The sequence below is a fragment of the Capsicum annuum genome, chromosome 9 (assembly GCF_002878395.1).
Source record: "Capsicum annuum cultivar UCD-10X-F1 chromosome 9, UCD10Xv1.1, whole genome shotgun sequence".
Lineage (NCBI taxonomy): Eukaryota > Viridiplantae > Streptophyta > Magnoliopsida > Solanales > Solanaceae > Capsicum > Capsicum annuum.
Genome location: NC_061119.1, coordinates 203889037 through 203910005, shown reverse-complemented (window position 1 = coordinate 203910005; position 20969 = coordinate 203889037). Strand labels below are relative to the sequence as shown.

At 32.2% G+C, this 20969-nt stretch overlaps 2 protein-coding genes and 1 pseudogene across 3 annotated transcripts; 1 reads left to right on the top strand and 2 right to left on the bottom strand.

The window, feature by feature from the left end:
- The first annotated feature begins 4655 nt into the window (after positions 1-4655).
- LOC107841892 (myb family transcription factor MPH1) lies at positions 4656-9654 on the top strand. The gene is made up of 5 exons (XM_016685746.2): positions 4656-4924; positions 6050-6126; positions 7427-7497; positions 8548-8647; positions 9284-9654. Exons 1-5 carry the CDS (start codon positions 4750-4752, stop codon positions 9515-9517), a joined length of 657 nt encoding a protein of 218 aa, XP_016541232.1. The 5' UTR covers positions 4656-4749; the 3' UTR covers positions 9518-9654.
- Positions 9655-10660: 1006 nt separating this feature from the next.
- LOC107841928 (reticulon-like protein B8) lies at positions 10661-18237 on the bottom strand. Of its 2 annotated transcripts, none has more exons than XM_016685777.2 (6): positions 18091-18237; positions 15467-15667; positions 15204-15384; positions 13780-13921; positions 12566-12635; positions 10661-11083 (listed from the first exon to the last, which is right to left on the bottom strand). In XM_016685777.2, the coding sequence occupies exons 2-6, from the start codon at positions 15648-15650 to the stop codon at positions 10914-10916; spliced, it is 747 nt and encodes a 248-aa protein (XP_016541263.2). In that variant the 5' UTR covers positions 15651-15667; positions 18091-18237; the 3' UTR covers positions 10661-10913. The 2 variants fall into 2 exon arrangements, with proteins under 2 accessions (XP_016541263.2, XP_016541264.2); XM_016685778.2 differs by lacking the exon at positions 18091-18237 and adding an exon at positions 17957-18084.
- Positions 16774-16892, bottom strand: LOC124887559 (annotated as a pseudogene).
- Positions 18238-20969: the final 2732 nt, after the last annotated feature.

The following is a 20969-nucleotide window of genomic DNA, read 5'->3' as shown; positions in this document are numbered from 1 at the left end:
TATTTTCTAATTTATAAAATTTCCATGAAGGAATTATTCAATTCTTGCACAACAAAACGTTGGTTGATCATTATTATGTTGCATTTGAAGACCGATGTTATATAGTTTGCCCTTCTAATAATTAATCACATGTATTTTATCCAGGTACGACAATATATCTTTTATAATATTTTAAATATATAAATTCATCATCGTCCAAAGTTTTCACAACCTATAATAAAGAAAAGAAAAATAACATAAACATATACCTTAATTTACCGTATTTATATAAATCTCCATCCTTGTAAAGTAATTACAAAAATTTCAACTAATTGTGTATCTTCGCTGGATTTATCGGGAGCTAATTATGTGTCTCGACAGACTCAAAATCGAAATAAATATATCGGAAAATAATTATGTATTTTTACAAAGAAAGAATACATCTTCGTTGGATATATTATGTATCTCGACAGACCAAAAATCAAAACAAATGTATCAAAAACTAATAATGTATCTTTATAAAAGAAAAATGTATCTTTGATGGATGTATCGGGAGTTAATTATGTATCTCAATAAATTCAAAATCGAAATTTTCAGTAATTAAGTAAAACATCAAAATTTTCTATAAGCTTCAAACTATCTGGAGTTATGTTATTTGTCCATAAAATAATCCTTTAAGTATTAGTTGAATAGTTTTGGTGATTTAAATTTAGTATTCAAAAGTGAGTACTTTTGGTTCGCATCAAATATTTACAAAACTCTAAATTTAATTGGAACGATGAAAATATTAATATTTAACGAAAATTCACATTTAAAAGTACAAATATTGTAGTTATTTTTTATAATTATTTAATTCAAGATTCTGGTTCACCTAATTTTAAGTTTAAAGTGAAATTTCTGTTATTTTTTATGTGTGATATAGTCTTTATATTGCAATTTTTGTAATTTTGACGAAAATTTTTTATGCATTTGGTTAAGCCATTTTTTCCATGGTTCTCGCTAAAATTAACAATAGGAGTTGGTAAATATTTTGTGGAGATTAAAAATGCTAATTTTAATAAATTTAAAGGATCAAAATTGCTCGGTTGATACAAAAGGGACTATTTTTAACGTACTAAAATCTAACATATAATATTCTTCTTATAGTCTTTTTTTGACATTGCAACTAATTAATGAATTCATTAAAGCTAGCATATAGTGCTCTATACATAGGTTAAATTAAATTAGTAATGACATGAACCTAAATAATTAATCAAAGGAGGACCCCTCAATAAAATATAAATATAGTTCAACTAACTCCTAATTTGGAATCGTTTTTTTTTTTTTTTGTTTAACAAAAAAACTTGAATTTTTGATGGATTTTTCATTGGAAATTTTCTCCTTAAAAATATTTTCGATAGACTTTTCATCAGAAATTTTATTCAGTTGGAAATAGCCAAAGCCTATATTACATATTGTTCTTTTTTTGCTATCATACATCACAAATATGTCCTGTAAACTACGTTATCATCGAATTAAAAGTGTGATCATGTGAACTTGTGATACAAATGATAATGTTCTTTACTTTTTGCTTTCATTTTAATGTGAAATTCATCTATATATTAAGTAACAAACATTTCTTCTTCACAAACTTGTCAGACTAGATGTTTATCGATCCTTCTGCTCAATCGGACCTCATACAATATTTAAATTAGAAACATCAAATGAAAAATGTAAGAGGATTTAACCATTCCAATGTACCATTTGATAATAATTTAGAATGACTTTTACATCAAAAGTAAATACATAAAATACCCACTAAAGGTGTCTCAGATTTACAAGTTTACAGGCATCCTGTTACCCCATTTCAGCCAACTTCCGTTGCAAAAGAAAACATGCAATCAAGCACCAATGAATTTTTGCCACCTGTCAATTTATTTTATTTTATTTTTTTACTATGTTTTCCTTTCTTTATTTGTTGGCCTTTTTCCTTTTTTTTTTTCTCTGTCCTCCATTCTCCGCCTCCATGAACCTCTATTACTTTCTACATTTCGCCATTGTTAAATATTTAACTTTGACCACCTCCTTCTTAACCCCTCTTATTTTATTTTATTTTATTTTATTTTGTCTCTTTTAAATAGCTCTAATCTTTGTATTATTAATTATTTTATTTTTTATTTAGATATAAACCTAAGATAAAAGTGGGTTGAGAAATATGAGTTTGATTTTTTTTCTTTGTATCGATATTGCTTTAATCATCTCCGTAATTATAAGTATTGTTAATTCACCATTGGATTATCATCAAATTAAAATTTAGAAATCAAATATAAATATGTGGCGTTGAAATTTTATTAAAATTAAATCTTATTATTAACAAAAAAATCATAATTTCATAATAAAAATCAAAGAAAAAATAGTAGACATACAGTAAAGGGTCAATTATAAACTCAAGGTGAAAAAACTTGAAAAATCAGAAGAAAGAAATGAAAGGAAAAAGAGAAGCAAAAAGATATTGAAAAGATGAAGAAAAATGGTGAACGATTAGATGAAGAAGATAAGAGAAAAATAAACTAGAACAAATAAAGTAATTAAAAAGTATTTTTAATCAAACAAATGCTGATTTTTTAAAAAAATCTTAATTTTTACTTGTTTCACGCTCTATTGAAAAGTGAAATACACTCTCCACGTCATGTGAGGCCAAAATGGGATATTTATGATGGACTTTGTAAGTTTTGTGGGATAATAAAAACCCTACAAACTTAAAGTGTCTTTTTAAAAATTTAAAACAATTTTAGTGATGTTTTTATGTCTTTTCTCTTACGTCAATTCAAACAATGACACTTGAAAGAATTTTTTTTATTTTTTTTCTACACAAAAAAAAAAAAGAGAAAACAAATGTGAAACACAATGTATATAAGTTTGTGTTGAAATCCTTCTTCCTACTTTGCGCCCAAGGGTGTGTCATAATTGTCAATAAAGTCAATTGAATACCATGATATATTAAGTTTAAATTTCAATAAAGATAAAAATATCATGTGATCTCTTTCTATATATTACTAACTTTAGTAGACTGAGTTATGTGGTATCTACTGTTGGTGAAAAATGTCAAATATATATATTCGCTAGAATTAATTGAGATACGTACAAGTTAAGTCGAATCGAATACAATGATATTACCAAAAACAAAGAGGCTATAAAAAGCCTACGTAGTATACTATCCTTTATAGGGGTAGACAATTATGCACCTACTATATATATATATATATATAACTTCAATCTTTCTTATTTTTATTCTTATTTTTAGCAAAAACAGATGTGTTACTTTCATGAAATTCTAGGGTTGCACATTGAATTTGGCAAGTGAAGAGATTGGGTCCAAATAAAGTAGGCACCGCCTTTTTTTGACATGACAATTTTGTGACTTTAGCTAGCTAGGTTATATAAATAAAAGCAAAACAAATTTTCATTCTTATTAGTTCAAACCTTTGACTTTATATCTATTTATTTCTTAATTTAATGTATATATATTAACCATGTTTTTTTTTCTTTTAATATATACATATATGTATATATAGTCTAAAATGCAGCTTTGTGAAGGTCAAACATCGAACATTTTTTGAAATAAAGTGAGTAATTCGTTTTTTAATTCAACATGCTACTAAAATGACATACAAATTATGTCGCTAAAATATAAAAGTTCATCATCAATCTTATTAAATAATGAAATAACTATGAATTAACAAAAAATTATAATACATGATAGATTTTTGTTAAAAAATCTGTCCTTTTTCTAATAAATAAATAAACAAATTATTAAATCCAATTAATTGCTTGTATACTACTAATAAAAGTATAGAACAAAAAAATTAGGTGACACTAATTGTAGCTAGATATATACCTATATGGAATCATCATGCCTAAACTGTAAGATAAACATTAATATAAGAGTAAACATTTTCACACAAAAGTAACTATGCTAAATTGCATGTCTTAAATACTATTTCAAAAGTTATAGTTATCATTTTAATTTTTGTGCATTAAAATTAAACTTTACCAAGTTGAAGTGAATAATAAAATTACTAAATAAATATTTAATTTAACACTAAAAGCAAAATGGAAATGCCAATTTCACTGGATATAACTTGTTATTTTTCTATGTCGAGATTATCATATCGGACTTGTTATGAAGAGTTACCTGTTGTATAGGTTAAGACGATGATGTAAAACTTTTCTTCACCGAAAATGCATATAAATTCAAGAATAAAAAAGGATAAAATGAAAAAAATTAATTAATTTTGTTTTGAACTTCTAAACTGAAAGGAGAGTCTTGGCGTAAGTGGTAAAGTTATTGTCACGAGATCAGGAGGTCGGTCAGGAGTTCAAGCCATGGAAATAATTTCTTATTGAAATGCAAGGTACGTAAGGTTGCAACGCATACATATACCCCAGTGGTCTGGCCCTTCTTCAAACGTCACGTATAATGATAACTTTAATGTACCGAACAGTCTGTTAAGGTTTATCGAAGTCTTGTAACCATTAAATGACCATTTCTCAAGGTCACTTTACAAAGAATATTACTAATAATTTTTCTTCCTTAATTCCCATTCTATGCCTTTAGCCTTTATATTTTATTTTATTTTCCTATTTCCAATTTTTCTTTTTCCCTTATAAAGGAAATAACAAGGAATTAGAGGATATGTTTCCTAAAGTCCACACAAACCAAGAAAAGTCCATAATCTCAGACTCCTTTCCCTTATATGTACTCATCATGTTATAATATAAGCTTTTGAGATGATGAAAAAAATATTCATAATGTCTCAATATTCACCACAAATGATGATGAAAAAATCCAAAAAAATGAGGGAAGTTAGAAAATACAACAAATCATTAGCTCCACGTCTAAGATGGTCTCCACAACTTCATGATCTCTTCATTCAATCTGTTCAAAATCTTGGTGGAGGAAACAGTAAGTACTTTTTATTAATTAAATTAAGATCAAATTATATAAATTAGTAGCTTTTTTTTGTTGTTAATAATATCATGTATATATAACAAGAAAAGAAGTTCATGTAGATTGAATTCATGTATGATGTAACAACAACAACAGCAGCAGGAAGAACAACATACCTAGCGAAATCCCACAAGTGAAGTCTGGGGTCTTTATGGGGGTGGCCAGGTGGTGGTTACCCAGCGAAATCCCACAAGTGAGGTTTGGGGGTCTTGGTGGTGGTTTGGGAGGGGGGGGGTGGGTAGAGTGTACACGCGCAAGCCTACCTCAGAGAGGTAGAGAGGTTGTTTCCGAAAGACCCTAGTTTCGATTCATGTAATATTTCAATATTCAGAAAAAAAAAATGTATTGAGAAAAATAAAGCAAAGGTGTGATTTATGGTTGCCCTAATTAAGATGCGACTACATGTATTTTTATTTTTTTGGGAAATCTTCTTGGTTTAATTTTTTCCTTCTGGTTTTCTTATTATTTTATGTATTTTTTTCTAAAATATATGTATACACAAGTGAATTCTTGATCAACAGTTAAGAATGATTTAATTACTTTTATGTGTACATCTTAATTTTTCTTGTACACAGAGGAAACGAATTCAGAATTTAAATTCGATGAATTCAACCTTGAAATTCTTTAACAATGAACTCATGCATCTGCAGTTATAAAATTATATGTTCAGAATCTCCCAAAATTATGTGGGATAGTTGGAATTTGAGTGTTGATCAATTAGTTTTTATTTGACCAGAATTTGTTTATATGCCTTTTAATATTTATTGCGTAGTTAATTATTGTGATTTATAGTACTTTATACATAGTTTTTAAATATATAAATTTATTTCAAAAAACTTAAAGCTTATATATATATGTTCTTTGACAATCAAAATATAAAAATTTGAATCTCAAAATTCAGTCACATAGATTGAGACAGATGGCGTACTATATATAAGTGCGTGTGAGTGTCTTATCGCGTATCTTAAAGCATCGCACTTCTGTGTACATATAGTTCGAGCCAAAAGCAATAAACAATTATAAGACATCAACGAGAGAATTATTATTTATTTATTATTTTTCTTGTTTATATATTGACAGAAGCAACACCAAAGAGAATTATGCAGATGATGGCCATAAAGGGATTGAAGATTTCTCATGTTAAAAGTCATCTCCAGGTACTATATATCTAATTAATTTACCCTAGCTTGTTACTAATAATAATTGTTAGAAGTTTCTCTATTTACTAGAATGATGCCATAAATTTTCATTATAAAGTGCTTGTGTCTCTTTTTTTTTTAAAAAAATTATAATTGAATGAAAGCAAGTTGGGAAATGTATAACTTATGTATTTGTCGAGCGTCGGAGCAACTGGTAAAGTTATTTCCATGTGACCAAGAGGTCATGGGTTCAATCCGTGGTGGAAACAGCTTTTGGCCCACAGAAATGTAAGGTAAGACTGTCTACAATAGACTCTTATGGTCCGGTCATTCCCCGAATCCCGTATATAGTGAGATCTTTAGTGCACCGATGGCTGCCTTTTTATATAGTCGTTGAGCATTTTCATGGATGGTTACGTTCCTGCACATCTCTTTACTTTGTCGCAATTATTGTTCCAATTCATTTAAACATTAAGTCATTAGGGCTACCACACTGAATTTATTTAATTATTATCTATCCATACGTCTCATTGCGTGTGAGCCTATTTTTTGTTTTAATAATAAATGATGATAAGACTCGCATTCACAATTTATATCTACTCTGATATCATGTTTAAGTATATAAGTTTGCTATCTAATTGAGACTCGTACATCCATTGTGGCACATAGAAATGATACCCTAATTAGTTATTTTTAATATTCCAAACAAAACAAACTCGAGTAAATATATATCAAGCCTATTGGAGCTAGGTCTATGTAGGTAGATTGGTCCAAACATATTTTGCATATGATGTTACTTTAAATAAATAAATATAACTAGGTTAGGTATATATGCAGTATGCACCATGCTAGCCCTAGAAGTTCTAAAATTATTGGGTGACTAAAAAAATTGATAATATCATAGTGCACGAATCAATTTTCATGCACCTCAATTAAATTTATGATGTATTTATCTGTCACCTCGTACCAACAATAAATATCAGTCACCAGATAACTCTATCCAACAAAGTTAGGATAGATGGGAAGAACCACCTATCCTTTTTTTTATGCCTTCGTTGGAATCTGAACGCGAGACCTCAAGTTTTCAACCCACTTCATTGACCACTTGCCACACCCATAAATAAAAGCCCTGGATCCGCCGCGAATCTATAGCTAAATACTCCATTGCCAAATGAATTTTTTCGATAATTCATCGTTAACCGTTATTAATGGGAATTTTTATAACTCAAATACATTTTGTATTTTTGGTTTTATAAAAATTTTAATTACTAGTTACTAATTAATTTTATGTTTGTCGATTTGAATTTATGAAAACCAGATGTATAGAAACATGAGGGCGCATCCAAGCCTCCATGTTGTGATGCCAGATTTCAATTTGTCTTCATCATTGTAAGTCCTCTAACACCTTTACTTCCTTTTAATTAGTGCATTGGTTGATATATCGGATAAGGATAATAATTTCGTGATAAAATTTAGGATTAATTTTATCCCTTGTTTGGGTATGAGATATTAACTAATCTCGGAACTATTTTATCCCATAGTTTATACTAAAATGATGGGATGGATATCCCTTTTTCCATCTAATGACCGGGAGTTTTGAATCAACGATAAAGTTGTCTTCATTTGATCTATAGGTCACGGGTTTGAGTAATGAAAGCAATCATTAATGTTTGAATTAGGATAGGTTGTCTACGTCACACCCTTTAAGGTGCGGCCAGCCTTAGCTTCCCTGAACCTACTAGCGTGGGATGCTTCGTGCACCGATAATGCCAATTTTGATCTAATAATGTGCAATTAACTTAATTTGAGTAGTAAGAAGATTCAAAATTTAATGCATGTGTATATAAATTAAAGTAATAATTTTTCGATTAAATATATTCAACTGACCATCCTCATTTTACGTGGTGGCTACAATTTTCTCTTTTTGCTATGAAAATGGTATAATAGCACTTGGGAAGAAATCAATTAAGCTTATACATAAACTAACATTAGGCAATATTAATTAGTTTAAACAGTTTTTAGCATGACGAATTAGCAGTCACGTGATTTAAAGTTTATAGATTCTGAATGCTAATAGTTATCGGATTCTAGATTAATAATTTCCACATATTCAAAGATTTTAAGACAAATAGGGAGATTGAAGCAAAGCTACTAAGCATTGGTGGAGATAGGGTTCTGGAAGAGAATTCATCGAAAAATTACATGGTATATACAAGGTCAAATAATTTTTTATGTATATATATTAGGTAGTTGAATCCTCTTGACTTTTTTTTTAGCCACTTGACATTTTCATATGTTTACCTCTTTATTTAATTATATTTTAAATCCCTTAATAAAAACCCTGACAAATTCAGCAGAACCCATAATCGACACTCTAGCTCCGCCCCTGAGTCCTTATGCTCAAAGTTATTACCCCTTTTTCTTTACATCCTTTTACAGGCATGTGTCAAAAAAATTAAGAGAAAATACTTCAAAGAGCAGCAAGGAGAAAGAATCTGGAAGCCAAAATGGTGAAAATATTCCTTACAATGACTACCAGGTATAGTGATTTTCATTCTTATCCTACTTTAGGATTCGAAATATATACGCTGATAGTGTAAATAATTTTTTATATTATCTATGATCAACTTTAAAAGCAGATGTTATCATATTTATTAGGTTAGTAGTTACACCCAATGTCCAAATTTACATGTCACGTATACCTTTACTTTTAGTCCATTTTAAAAAAAATATCGTCATACTTTCTTATTTAAAAATTATTTTTTAATCTTCGTTATAGACTATAGCTGCACACAAAAATACATGACTCGTTTTAACTTTAAAACCACAAAATTTCAATTGCAAAACTCTTTTAATTCTTTCTCTAGCTCTCTATGCAGTCAAATATTGCCACATAATTTGTGACGGAAGGTCTAATGTTTTATCACAAAGATAACCTCTATATAAATAAATATATACACTGTTAATATAAAATTATTTTTTATTGTTAAGTCATTTAAAGACAACCATAAGTAATTGCATGTAAAAATGGGATAAGTAGCCTAAAAAATAAGACAAACTACATGCTACAACAGGTTGAACTATATCGATAGGCTAAATACTTATATAGTTCAACCTGTTGTAGCATGTAGTCATGACCTGATTGTATAAATATCTTTTACGCATCGATTTCCAGGAAGCAGAAGGAAGTACAATTAGTGGAATGACAAAGGTGGAAGAAGAAGAAGATAATGCTGGTGAAATATATGAATTGCCAAAGGCAGATTATGATTGTGAAAAGGAGATAAATGTTTGGCCTAATCTTGATGATTATCAAAAGTACTCCAACTTTAATAATGGATCAAGCAGATTTTTTTACTCCACAAGGGAAACAAGTACTTACATTAACCTAGATTTATCTCTCTCTTGATCATGTTTTTATTGTTAATTAAATTAATTATGTGAGTATAGAATAGAATAGTCCCCTAGATAGTGTGTACCATTCTTATGTTTACAAATATTGTGATCATCATATAATAATGGAAGTATGCATATTGTATGTACTAATTTTTATGTCCCAATGAAATTCTAGTGAATCATTTTATTTGAAAGGAGCCTTTGGTAAATGGAAAAGGTGTTGTCGTGTTATCAGAAGGTCATGGTTCAAATCTTGAAAATAACCTCTGACAAAAATACAAGGTAAGACATCATACCGTAGACCCTCGCTTGTAGTCCTGGCCTTTCTCCGAATTCCGTGCATAAGGGAGCTTGGGCTGCCCTTCTAGTTTTACTTGCATTGCTCATGGCCCATTTGCCATTGGAGTAGCAAGATTGGAGATGTCAAGAAAAGATTATATTAGTCTTTGTTGTTGTTTCTTCTTTTTTTTTTTTTTTCTTTTTCCTTCAATTGTCTTGCGCCATATGTACTGAAATTGTTTGAGAGACCCCTGGTTGGAACTCAGGCGCCTTTCCTTGAGACTAAATTGTTTAGTCCGATAGGGAGAGTAGAGAATTAACGATGACCCCCACTTTGCTTACAACATTTCTTTTTATTGCGGACAAATATTGGACCGGGAAGAAAAAGGGGGAAATTTACGACCCAATAAGTAATAACCACTTGGCCATATAATTGGAAACACCGCATTTGCCAATAGAAATATTGGCCTACTTCCATATTGGATATATAATCATGGTGTTTGACTCAGCTCACGTGCACCAGGACTAATACTACCGAGGCATTGGCTTCCTTCCACTAGCAAAGGTACCAGATAAGTTTATCTACCAAACCATGCGATAGGTATGGAAAGAAATCACCTAATGCCTTTTGCCTTCGATGAGATTTGATCTTAAACATCCTATGAGAGTTGTCTGTAAGATCATGTCAATTAACGATAAAATGGGAAGTGTAAAGTAATATTTCAGGTATAAATACATGTCATTCTTTTTTAAACCTGATATGAAATTAGCGCCACATAAAATGAAACGAAGAGAGTAGTATTTTTGGCTGAATTCTGTTTACTTATGTTAATACAACTACCACAAGAATGTTTGAGTAAAGTAGGCTATAACCAGAGAACTCCAATACTGCAAAAAGCTACCATTCATACTTTCTGCAGAAAATTTATTTTCAAATGCCAAATATTAATCAAAGTACTTAGCAGCATTTACACAATAAGGTGACCTACAATCCAATACGCGTTTCTTTCAATACCTCTCGATTAATCCTAAGCTTACATACAGCAATTTGTTGGCTAAGCACGAAAATAAGTTTCATACAGACCAATAATGTTTTCCTCTACGAGATTATGTTCAATAATTTTAAAGATCTATTCATGCTTCTTTCCCTTGAAGCTGCCTCGCGGTATTTTGCTGAGGACACCAGAATCCAGCTTCTTGTAATGGCCTTGAAGCTTATCAAGGGCATTAGACAAGAAACCATCAACTTCATCTTCATATCTCTCATAGAGCACTGGAAGCGTGTGAGCAGCAACGAAACCTAATACACAGTCAAAATTCAAAGTATAGTCAAGACAACAATGCCGTTTTATATTTGCAATGAAAGCAGCAAAACAAAACATATACCAGACCAACAACAGTAGCTTATATATCCTGGAAGTGCAATTTCAACTATGTAAGGCCAGTAGAAAATATTTAAAACTATACTATTACTTTTGATTATTATCTTGTATAGTGTTGGACGAAGATGAGCATAAAATGGAGCAATGTGGACGATGGGAACACATATAGCGGACCTCAATGGATTGAGACTACTGTAGCAGTCAGTGCAATTTCAACCGTACAAGTACAACTATACAACTAGACTAGTTGTTAGAAACGTAATTTTGAGTAATCTAGAATTACTAGATGTATGTTAGGTGTTAGCCGTCACTTTTCGGCTGTCTACGTGCATGGGTTTTATGTTGTCTAAGTTCATTGTCCTTCGTATTATCTGGGCAGCCCGGTGCCCAAAGCATCCAGCATTATCAAGGTCTAGGGATGGGCAACATTCCAAGGAGTTAATGTAGAACATTAGTGGATTGAACACGACCTATAGATCACATGGAGACAACTTTACTATTGCTCCAAGGCTCCCCTTCGCCTTTTGTATTATCTAGGTACATTGTTTTGTTTTCAAAGAGGTCAAGTTCATCGTTAGTGTGAAAGCATTTAGCAGTGTGAGTCGAGAATTATCTACTGGCATATATAAACCCTTTAGTGATATGATATGAGATTGAGCTTAATGTCTCTCTTCCTCTTCCTCCTTGTTGTGTCCTATGATATTATCAAGGGTCTGCCTTATATTTCCAGCAATAATTAGTACGTCCTCCTCTCAATTTATGTGATGTTGTTTGACATGGTACAAAGTTTAAGAAGGAAAGAAAGACTTTTGAAACTTGTGTTCTAAAATAAGTCATTGATGTATGTATGGTTATAAATCATCTCATTAAATTGTTATTAAACATAGAAATATTTAATTCTTTTTGGGACCGACTAAAAATGAAAATGTTTCATACAAATTGGGATAGAGGGAGTATTAGTTTTAAACATCTGATGTTTGTGGTAAAACTAGGGACACAGACATTAAAAAGGTGGCCAATAAAGCTAGCCTCAATTCTACTTGTTGGAATCTTATGCGAGCCAGATAACGAGTTTAAGGTCATACCAATATGTTACTCAGACTCTTCAAAAATGTTGATGGATATGTGTCAAGTACTCCAAAAGTAGTGCATTTTGGAGAATCCGACACCAGGGCAGCAACAAATTAGGAGAGTCTGAGCAACATACATATCATAGGACACGGTGAAATGCTGAGAAAAGCAATTGCATATTTGTATCTATAAGCGACGCTACTGATACACAAACATTAGACAGCTTTATATTAGTATGTAATTGCTATCTGGAAATGAAATTATCTCCCATTTGATACTCTCAAAGAATAAAAGGTAGTACACTATCATGGAAACGAGAGATTTCTTACCAATATACAGAACAGTCAAGAAGTTGCACCAGGTTCCGATCATACCAGCAGCCCACAAGCTCAGTATAACCTAGGACAAACTCGAAAACATTAGCTTCGTGATCAGCAAGAGTACTTTAGTAATAGAAATTTTCAGCATGAACATTATTCCGAACATTACAGCTCACTGAGGACATGACCCTAGATAGAAAGATCTGGAGGACGCGAATTAGGGCAGAAGGCTAGGGTCAGTTTGGGTCGCTAGTGTAGGGAATTACTTGGTGGGGGTATTATTCTTGTTATGATACCTTGTTTCATGCTTTATTACGAATCTGTTTACTTTTCTCTGTTTTCTATTACTTGTGGGTGTCGTATTTATGTTATGCCATCTTGTTCCATGCTTTACTATTAATTTGTTTAGTATGCCGTGTCTCGAGCCGGGGGTCTATCGGAAACAGCCTTTCTACTTCTTTAGAGGTAGAGGTATGGACTGCGTACATCTTACCCTCCCCAGACCTCACTATGTGGGAATACACTGGGTTTGTTGTTGTTGTTGAACATTATTCCGAACATTCTTTGCAAAAGGTATAATCAAGCACAAACTCTATCTTCAACTCCAACTCCGACAATTCCAAATAAAGTGAAAAATATTTGTAATCCTGACCAAACGCTTGCTTAGTGATTGGAGAAATTTCAACAATTTACATGCAGCAAGGTCATAGAACATTCCATATTAGTCAATCTTCTTTTCCTTTTAGGTTATAATCCTTTTTCTCAAAGTTACAATCACAGCTTAGAATTTTCTCTTAGCATATGGATCTTAGTTCAAAAATGTCAGTGGAGATCGTGAAAACAAGTTAGCGAGCACATAATATTTAACAAACAATGGCAGGAGTCTTGGGATCTCATAATTGAGATTAAAACGGAACCTATCTCAATTAGCCTATGGAGGCAAACCGAACTCACTTAACCTTCGTGGTCTATGATTGGACACTATGATGGGACACAGTTCATACTTGCCTCATACCTCATACCTATAGAAAAGATACTCAAAGAAAAGGTTACGACATTCAAAGAAAGGTGGAAAGAATTTGATTCCTGAAAAAAACTTTTTACTATGAATAAGGGCCACATAATTCACGTCAAGTACTTGATACTGTCGATCATTTAAATGTAAGCATATTCCTTCGAAAAGAATGAGGATAGAGATGAATGGTTAATGAATTTTAGCATACCACTCCAAATTGTTTCAAGTTACCACCCAAGGCAGCATTTTGAAGGAAGACCAAACCACGGTTTATTTCAGTGCCTATTGTCTTTGCGATATTGATGAAGAGGTCATCAGGTAAGACAAGACGAGGAACATTAGATGGAGACCTGTTTCCATAGAATGCAACTGCATTAATTTGATTCAAGAATGTGATAATAACACAAAAATTAGAATAACAAAGGACAAGAAGTGAACATTGCTCTAGAAAATACGTAACCTGCCACTATTTTGCTTTGTCATTTTTCCCATTATATTTTTGGGCTCCGCTACAGGCCGCGAAGGTATCACTAACTAGACCGATGACTCAGGCTAGTCCTGCGTTAAACTTCACTCTGCCTCAACTCTAATTTAAGATATATATTAAATCATATCTAGAACGGATAGAGATGAAAGAAATGGAAAAGAGACAAGTATGGTATGCCATTTTCAAATTGATGTTTGGAGTCACATATAATAGGAGTATTTGGATATAATGTTTATAAAGTTCTACACCAATAAATAGGAAGGCATATATTAGGTAGGTGAATAACGTTAAAGTATTAGCAACTAGATACTACAAATGGACGGTCTTTAGGAAACAGCATTCAACACTTCTTTGTTTGCAACTCTGCAACAAACAACAACAACAAAAAACCCAATGTAGTCCCAGAAAGTTGGATCTGGGGAGGGTAGAGAGCATGCATACCTCATTCCTACCTCAGAGGTAGAGAGATTGTTTGTGATAGACCCTCAGTTCAAGGAAAAACAGTTTTGTATGTAACTTTGCATTCTTAAATATTCAACACTTCTTCACATTACGAGAAAAATAATGCTTAGTACTTTCTAGCTACAAATTCTTCTTTTGTGATATAATATAACCAGGCCAAATTGCTATACCAAACTGAAATATTAACACAACTCAGGCTAATTTCTCCCTTGAAGGATCATTATAGAAAAGCATGTGTGTGTGTGTGTGTGTGTGTGGGGGGGGGGGGGGGAACGGACCTGGAGGAAATCCTATTTGTGAAAGAATGTGAATATTCACCCTAAACCTTAATTGAATAAGTTAAGTAACACGATATATTATACGTTTAAAATTAAAACTCAATGGATGCATTTATATGCAATGTCAGCCATTATTATTACCAGTTTATAACCAACATCAACAACATATCCCATGAAATCCCACAAAGTGAGGTCTGGGGAACCCTACCTCGTGGAGGTAGAGAGAGGCTGTTGTCGAAAGATCCTCGACTTAAATGAAGCAACTCAAAGTATTAATGAAAAGGAAAAACGGCAGTGAAGAAAACATGAAAACTAATAGGAACATACTGCAGAACATATGGGAGCAAAATAGAGTGATCACCTAAACATAATAAACAACAGATAGTGACAGATATCAAAAGCTACCTGTTTATTACCCCAGAAGCATTTTTCAACAGAAACTGCGCGATCAGGCCAAAGGACAGACCAAAGCATACAAGTGAAAGAAAATTATAGTTAAGCCACTCAAACAGCACCCAGATGGCTGTAGCGCTGATTAAAACACCGGCTGAAATTTTCTTGTTTCTCCACAACATGCTATCAGCAGCTACAAAAATCCAAGAAAGCGTATTGAGTATTGCTATATAGCCATGACGATATAAGGAAAAGAATGCATAAAACTACCGTACATTTGCCTCCACCCAAACAATGATGAATTGGTTTTTGACGTCCAAATAGCCTATTCAATTGAGCACTAACAGAGCTTTCACTTTCCTCTTGAAAGAACGAAGCAGATTTATGCTTTGGCGCACCATCAGAAAAAGTGTCCATGATGTTGTTCAAAAGATTCTCAGCTGTTATTCCCTCCGGCATTTTGTTCTTTCTTTTTTCTTTGGACACATAAGAAGCAAGTCAGTCATCAGAAGAAGAACATAAGGCACAAAGTCATTATGGACAGCTGCAAGATTTATGTACACCAAATATCGGTAAAACATGTTGCTCGGACTTTCCAAAAATGTTGTCACACCCCTGTCGTATGCTCCCAAAATGCAATACTTTTGGAGAATCCAACACGCTTAAGAGTCCGAGCAACATAGTCAACAACCAAAAAAATAACCTTTTGGTATATGTAATATCTCAAAGTAGAATAATATTGGACAAGAACACAAATCATAAATTAGCATTACAAATAAATAAGTATCTCAGAAGAAATAAAGGAGCAGGGTAAAACTCAGATTACATTGCATTACAATATAATATCTAATATCTGTAACCTTTCCTTGCATCAATATGGCTTACTGTACTAAAGAACGGAGCAACATTGAAAGGAGTCTTAAAGTCACAAATACACACACATAGAGCAAGGAGGGAAGCATAAAGTCACATGAAAAAATACAAGCCTTTCTGTGAAGCAGCGGGTCACGCAAGATTAATTGCAAAACATAATACATGTAAATCTACTAATTGTGTGAAATCACACGACTACTCACATTCCAAAGGCGTTCAACGATCAATGTTTGTTGCTAAGCTTAGATAGCATGAAGAAAAGCCTAATAAGGGAAATTCCACCTTCTTATTTCTATGGGAAATGTTAATCTTCCGTCTCAAAATGAAAGGGGAAATACTGAAATGGTACTAATATACATAACAATAGAAGTGAACCAAGACCCCTTTCGAACACTAAAAGTTATCAAAATATACCGACATGAAGAACGAAAGATACTTGCTTCAGAAACTAAATAGAAATAGGCTTTCATTACACAACCAAAATCCTTAAAGATCCAGAAAAGGTAAATATAGTGTAAATAAAAAGACAACTTGGTGCACTAAGCTCCCACGATGCACAGGTTCACAAGAAGTGCCAGATCACAAACATCTATTACACACAACCTTACCCTTTATTTCTGCTAGATACTGTTCCACAACTCGAATCCGTGATCTCCTAGTCACGTAGCAGCAACTTTACCAGTTACACCAAGGCTTCCCTTCTTAATGAGAAATGCAACATGAGGACTTCCCAAGGGGTCACTCATCCTAGTGCTACTCTCACCCAAACAAGTTTAACTTAGGAGTTTTGATGGGATTCAATGAGTTACTGTTGGTATGATCTCTCATCCAAGGTAAATATATATTGTAAAGAAGAAAATCTTTTATCAAGTTTATGCATTACAAAAAGCTAAAATCTTTGGAAGATATAGCCTAGTAAACTCAAGCTGAAACAAGAACTTGAATTAGAAGAGCAAAAGATTTCACCACTAGGTTCAAAAAGAACTTCTAAAGATACACACCCAGTGGTAGAGCCAGGATTTTCACTAAAAGGGTTTAAAATATGTAAGAAGTAAACATACAAGAAGTCAAAGGATTCAACATCTACTATATATACATAACAACAAAAAAACAATTTTAAGCATATATAAACAATGCAATTTTCCATCAAATGAGGTGCGAATGAACCCTCGGCCCTACTGGCTCCGCCCCAGCACACAAATCACAAATCCAACAAAGTTATCCCTCAACCACCTCAAATCTACTTAGATTTTTTCAATTTTCTTCATAACTTCAAACTTTTCCTGGGCAATTCTTGAAAAGTCCTAATTTTTCTAAAGATCATGATAAAAAGGTTTCAGCTTTTTTATGTAACATAATTAAATTAATCTCCATCATAAAAGTTACAACATTTCAAAGAATCTTGATGGTACCCCACAATTTTTTTTTCAATTTTCTTGGTATCCATTATAAACACTTTGCACACAACAATAAAAAAAGACAAGTCTCGTGCACTAAAGCTTCCATGTGCGCCTGGAGAAGGCCGAACTACAAAAGTTTATTATACGCAACCTTACCCCACATTTCTGCTTGTTTCAATTTTCTTGGTACCTATTATACACACTTTGCACACAACAATGGAACCATAAAATCAAGAACCGAAAAATGGACAGTGCAATGCACTAAAGGTCCCGCTATGCATAGGGTCATGGAAGGGTCGAACCACAAGGGTTTATTGTACGTCCTTAACCACTGTTTCAATTTTCTTGGTACCTATTATACACTTTGCACACAAACAATGGAACCATAAAATAAAAAACCAATAAAAGGACAAACCGATGCACTAAAGCTCATGATATGCATGGCGTTCGGAAAAAGATCAAATCACAAGGATTTATTTTATGCAGTCTTACCTTACGATTCTACAAGAGGCTAATTACACGACTTACATCACATGGCAATAACTTTACCGGAACTCCGAGCTCGGGTTCGATAAAATCAAAAACCCAAAAAGGAAAAACGAAAAGTAAAGGAAAAATGAACTAACCTTTATCAAGAATAATAATAAAGAAATCCAAAGAACTCAAACTTGAAGAAACTAACAAAGAGAAAAAAAAGAATTGGTTATTTTAATCAAGAAGATATTTTTTTACTTAATTTTTTCTTTTTGGTGTTTTTTATGACTCTTGACCCCACCCCCACCCCCACCCCACACGTTGATTGTTAGTTGAGGATTGGAGGAATTAGGATTGGAGGAATAAGGGCAACTTGTGTGATAGCAGTTTGCATTGGGAAAAGAGCCAAATATGAGAATCGTCAGAAAATTAAACGAATATTAAGGGTGTGTTTGGCAGGAAATAAAATATTTTTCCTTAAAAAAAATAAGTTAAACTTCTTTTTTATTTTCTGGTGTTTGATATATTGGCAGGAAATAAAATTTTTCTTTTGAAAAAATAAGTTAGACTTCTTTTTTATTTTCTAGTGTTTGGTATACAACGACAACAATATACCAGGTGAATTTCCATAACTGGGGTCCAGAGATGATAGAATGTACGTAGACTTTACCACTACATCGTGAAGGTAGAGAAGCTGTTTTTGAAACACTCTCGGTTCAAGTGCAACAAATCCACTTAAAAGAAGGAAAAAAACATAACAATTAATAAGAAAAGCAATGCAAAATCTAGAAGAAAAGAACAGTAACAACATCGAAAAATGTAATCATCGACACATAATACTTGATAAGAATATTTAAAAATATTATCTTAGAAAGTATACTCAGTCGGGGATCTTTTTGTGTCTGGGTCAATTGAAAACAGTCTTTCCAAACATCACTTTGTGAAAATACTTTATTGTTGTATTATCTTAAAACGTATTTATATGGAATATAGCAAAATACTATAGGGATAAGGAGTGGAGGTTCAAAAGTGGCGGGGAGGGGGAGAGGGGGAGGGGGGTAGGGCCATTTGGAGGTAAGAAAGAGACCATGAATCTGAAATCATGAGAGGACTCATCATAGGTGAACGATGGTCCGCTGAACATCTTTTGTCCTAAAATTATGTAGTTTATGGAGATTAAATATTAGAATTATGAGTATATTTAATTTATTACACTCTTCAAACAATTGAGAAGAAAGTTATACGTGCTTCTTCAAATTTCGGTCTTCCACTGCATGAAATGTTATTTATAAAACTTGTTTTTTCTATTTTCATCACAAAAAGTCATTTTTTTCTTCATTTTAAAATACTTATTTAAAATTATTTACAAAATATTTTGATCGATCAAACATGAAAAAAAAAAAAAACTCAAAACCAAACAGAGCCTAAAAGCTTGAGTACGTGGACTGCATATAGAGACAGATGTATTAGTCAGATAATCTGATTGTGATGTGTAATTAATAGGACCAACAACCCCTTCTTAATTATAGTTTTATTCTCATTGATATCCTCTAAAACCTTTTTTTAAAAAAAAAACATAATTTCAACTTCTCAAAACTAGGTCAAAGTAGTTTCTGAATTTTGGGGATTTTTGCTCATAAAATTTTTTTATTTTATTTTTTAAGTAAAATGTATGTTCAAACACAAATTCTTCCAAAAAAACATAACTTAAATGAAATTTAAATTTTCAAGTTTTAACTTCAAAATCTATGATCAAATATAAGGGTGTCAAATGGGGGGACCGGGTCAACCTGGAACCGACCCGTGAAATTTGCCGGGTTGTGGGCCGGTCCGATTTTGGGTTTGGTTAAGTGGGCTGGGCCGGGTCTGGGTCCGGGTCCAACAGTAATTTTTTTATAAACAATCCTAAACCAACTCACTTAGCCCAATCCGGTCAAACCCACCTAAATTCGGTCAAACCCGGTTAAAAATTCGGTCAAAAACCAAAAAAGAAAAGTTTATTTCCAATATACACTATATATATATACACCTATATACATTTTAAATACGTTAAACAATATATATACACTATATATATAGTATATACTACATTAGAATTTAAAAAGTATATACACATATACACAATTACACATATATACGTAACATTCAATAAATACGACTATATGTACTACTTTAAATAAAACATATACTACAATATATATATATAGAGAGAGAATGTTATATACTAATTTATAAAACATATACACATGTATACGTTAAATATATACGTCAAAAGAAGATACATACACATATATACACACCATTTAATATGTATGTACTACTTTAAATAAAATATATTACAATATATATATACTACAATATATATATATATATATAGTTATATACTAATTTATAAAACATATACACATGTATACGTTAAATATATACATCTATGGAAGATATATATACACATATATATGCATCATTCAATATATATGTACTACTTTAAATAAAACATATACTACAATATATGGGCCGAGTTTGCTTAGTGGGCTAGGTCGGGCCGGGTCAGCTCGACCCGTTTGACAGGCTTAATAAAATATAAACTTCATAATATGAGGCTTTTTGGAGAAAATTATGTAAACTTGACAAAAAACGTATAATATCACGCACGCCATGTTAAAAGTATTTTATTTTATTAACTTAGTCGAACAATTTATATCAAAATTAATGATTCGACGAAATGAGTATGGTGATGACGTGCATAAGAAAAAGCTATAGCATAGGTTTCAGTGGTCGTAAATGCTCAATCGTTTGCAGTTGTACACAATGGATTTCAGAAATTGACTTGTAGATCATAGTCACTTACCTGAAACTTGGTTTAAGGAGAAATGTGTATCATCATCATGATGGATCACGTCAAACTAAGTTTGAGTAGGAAATTATTGGATATGCAAATAAAGTGCCGCACATAAGATGTATATATATTTAATTGATGTGTTTTTTCGAGAAAGTTGTGCGAGTTTAGGCCTCATTTGTTTGCACTTAATGG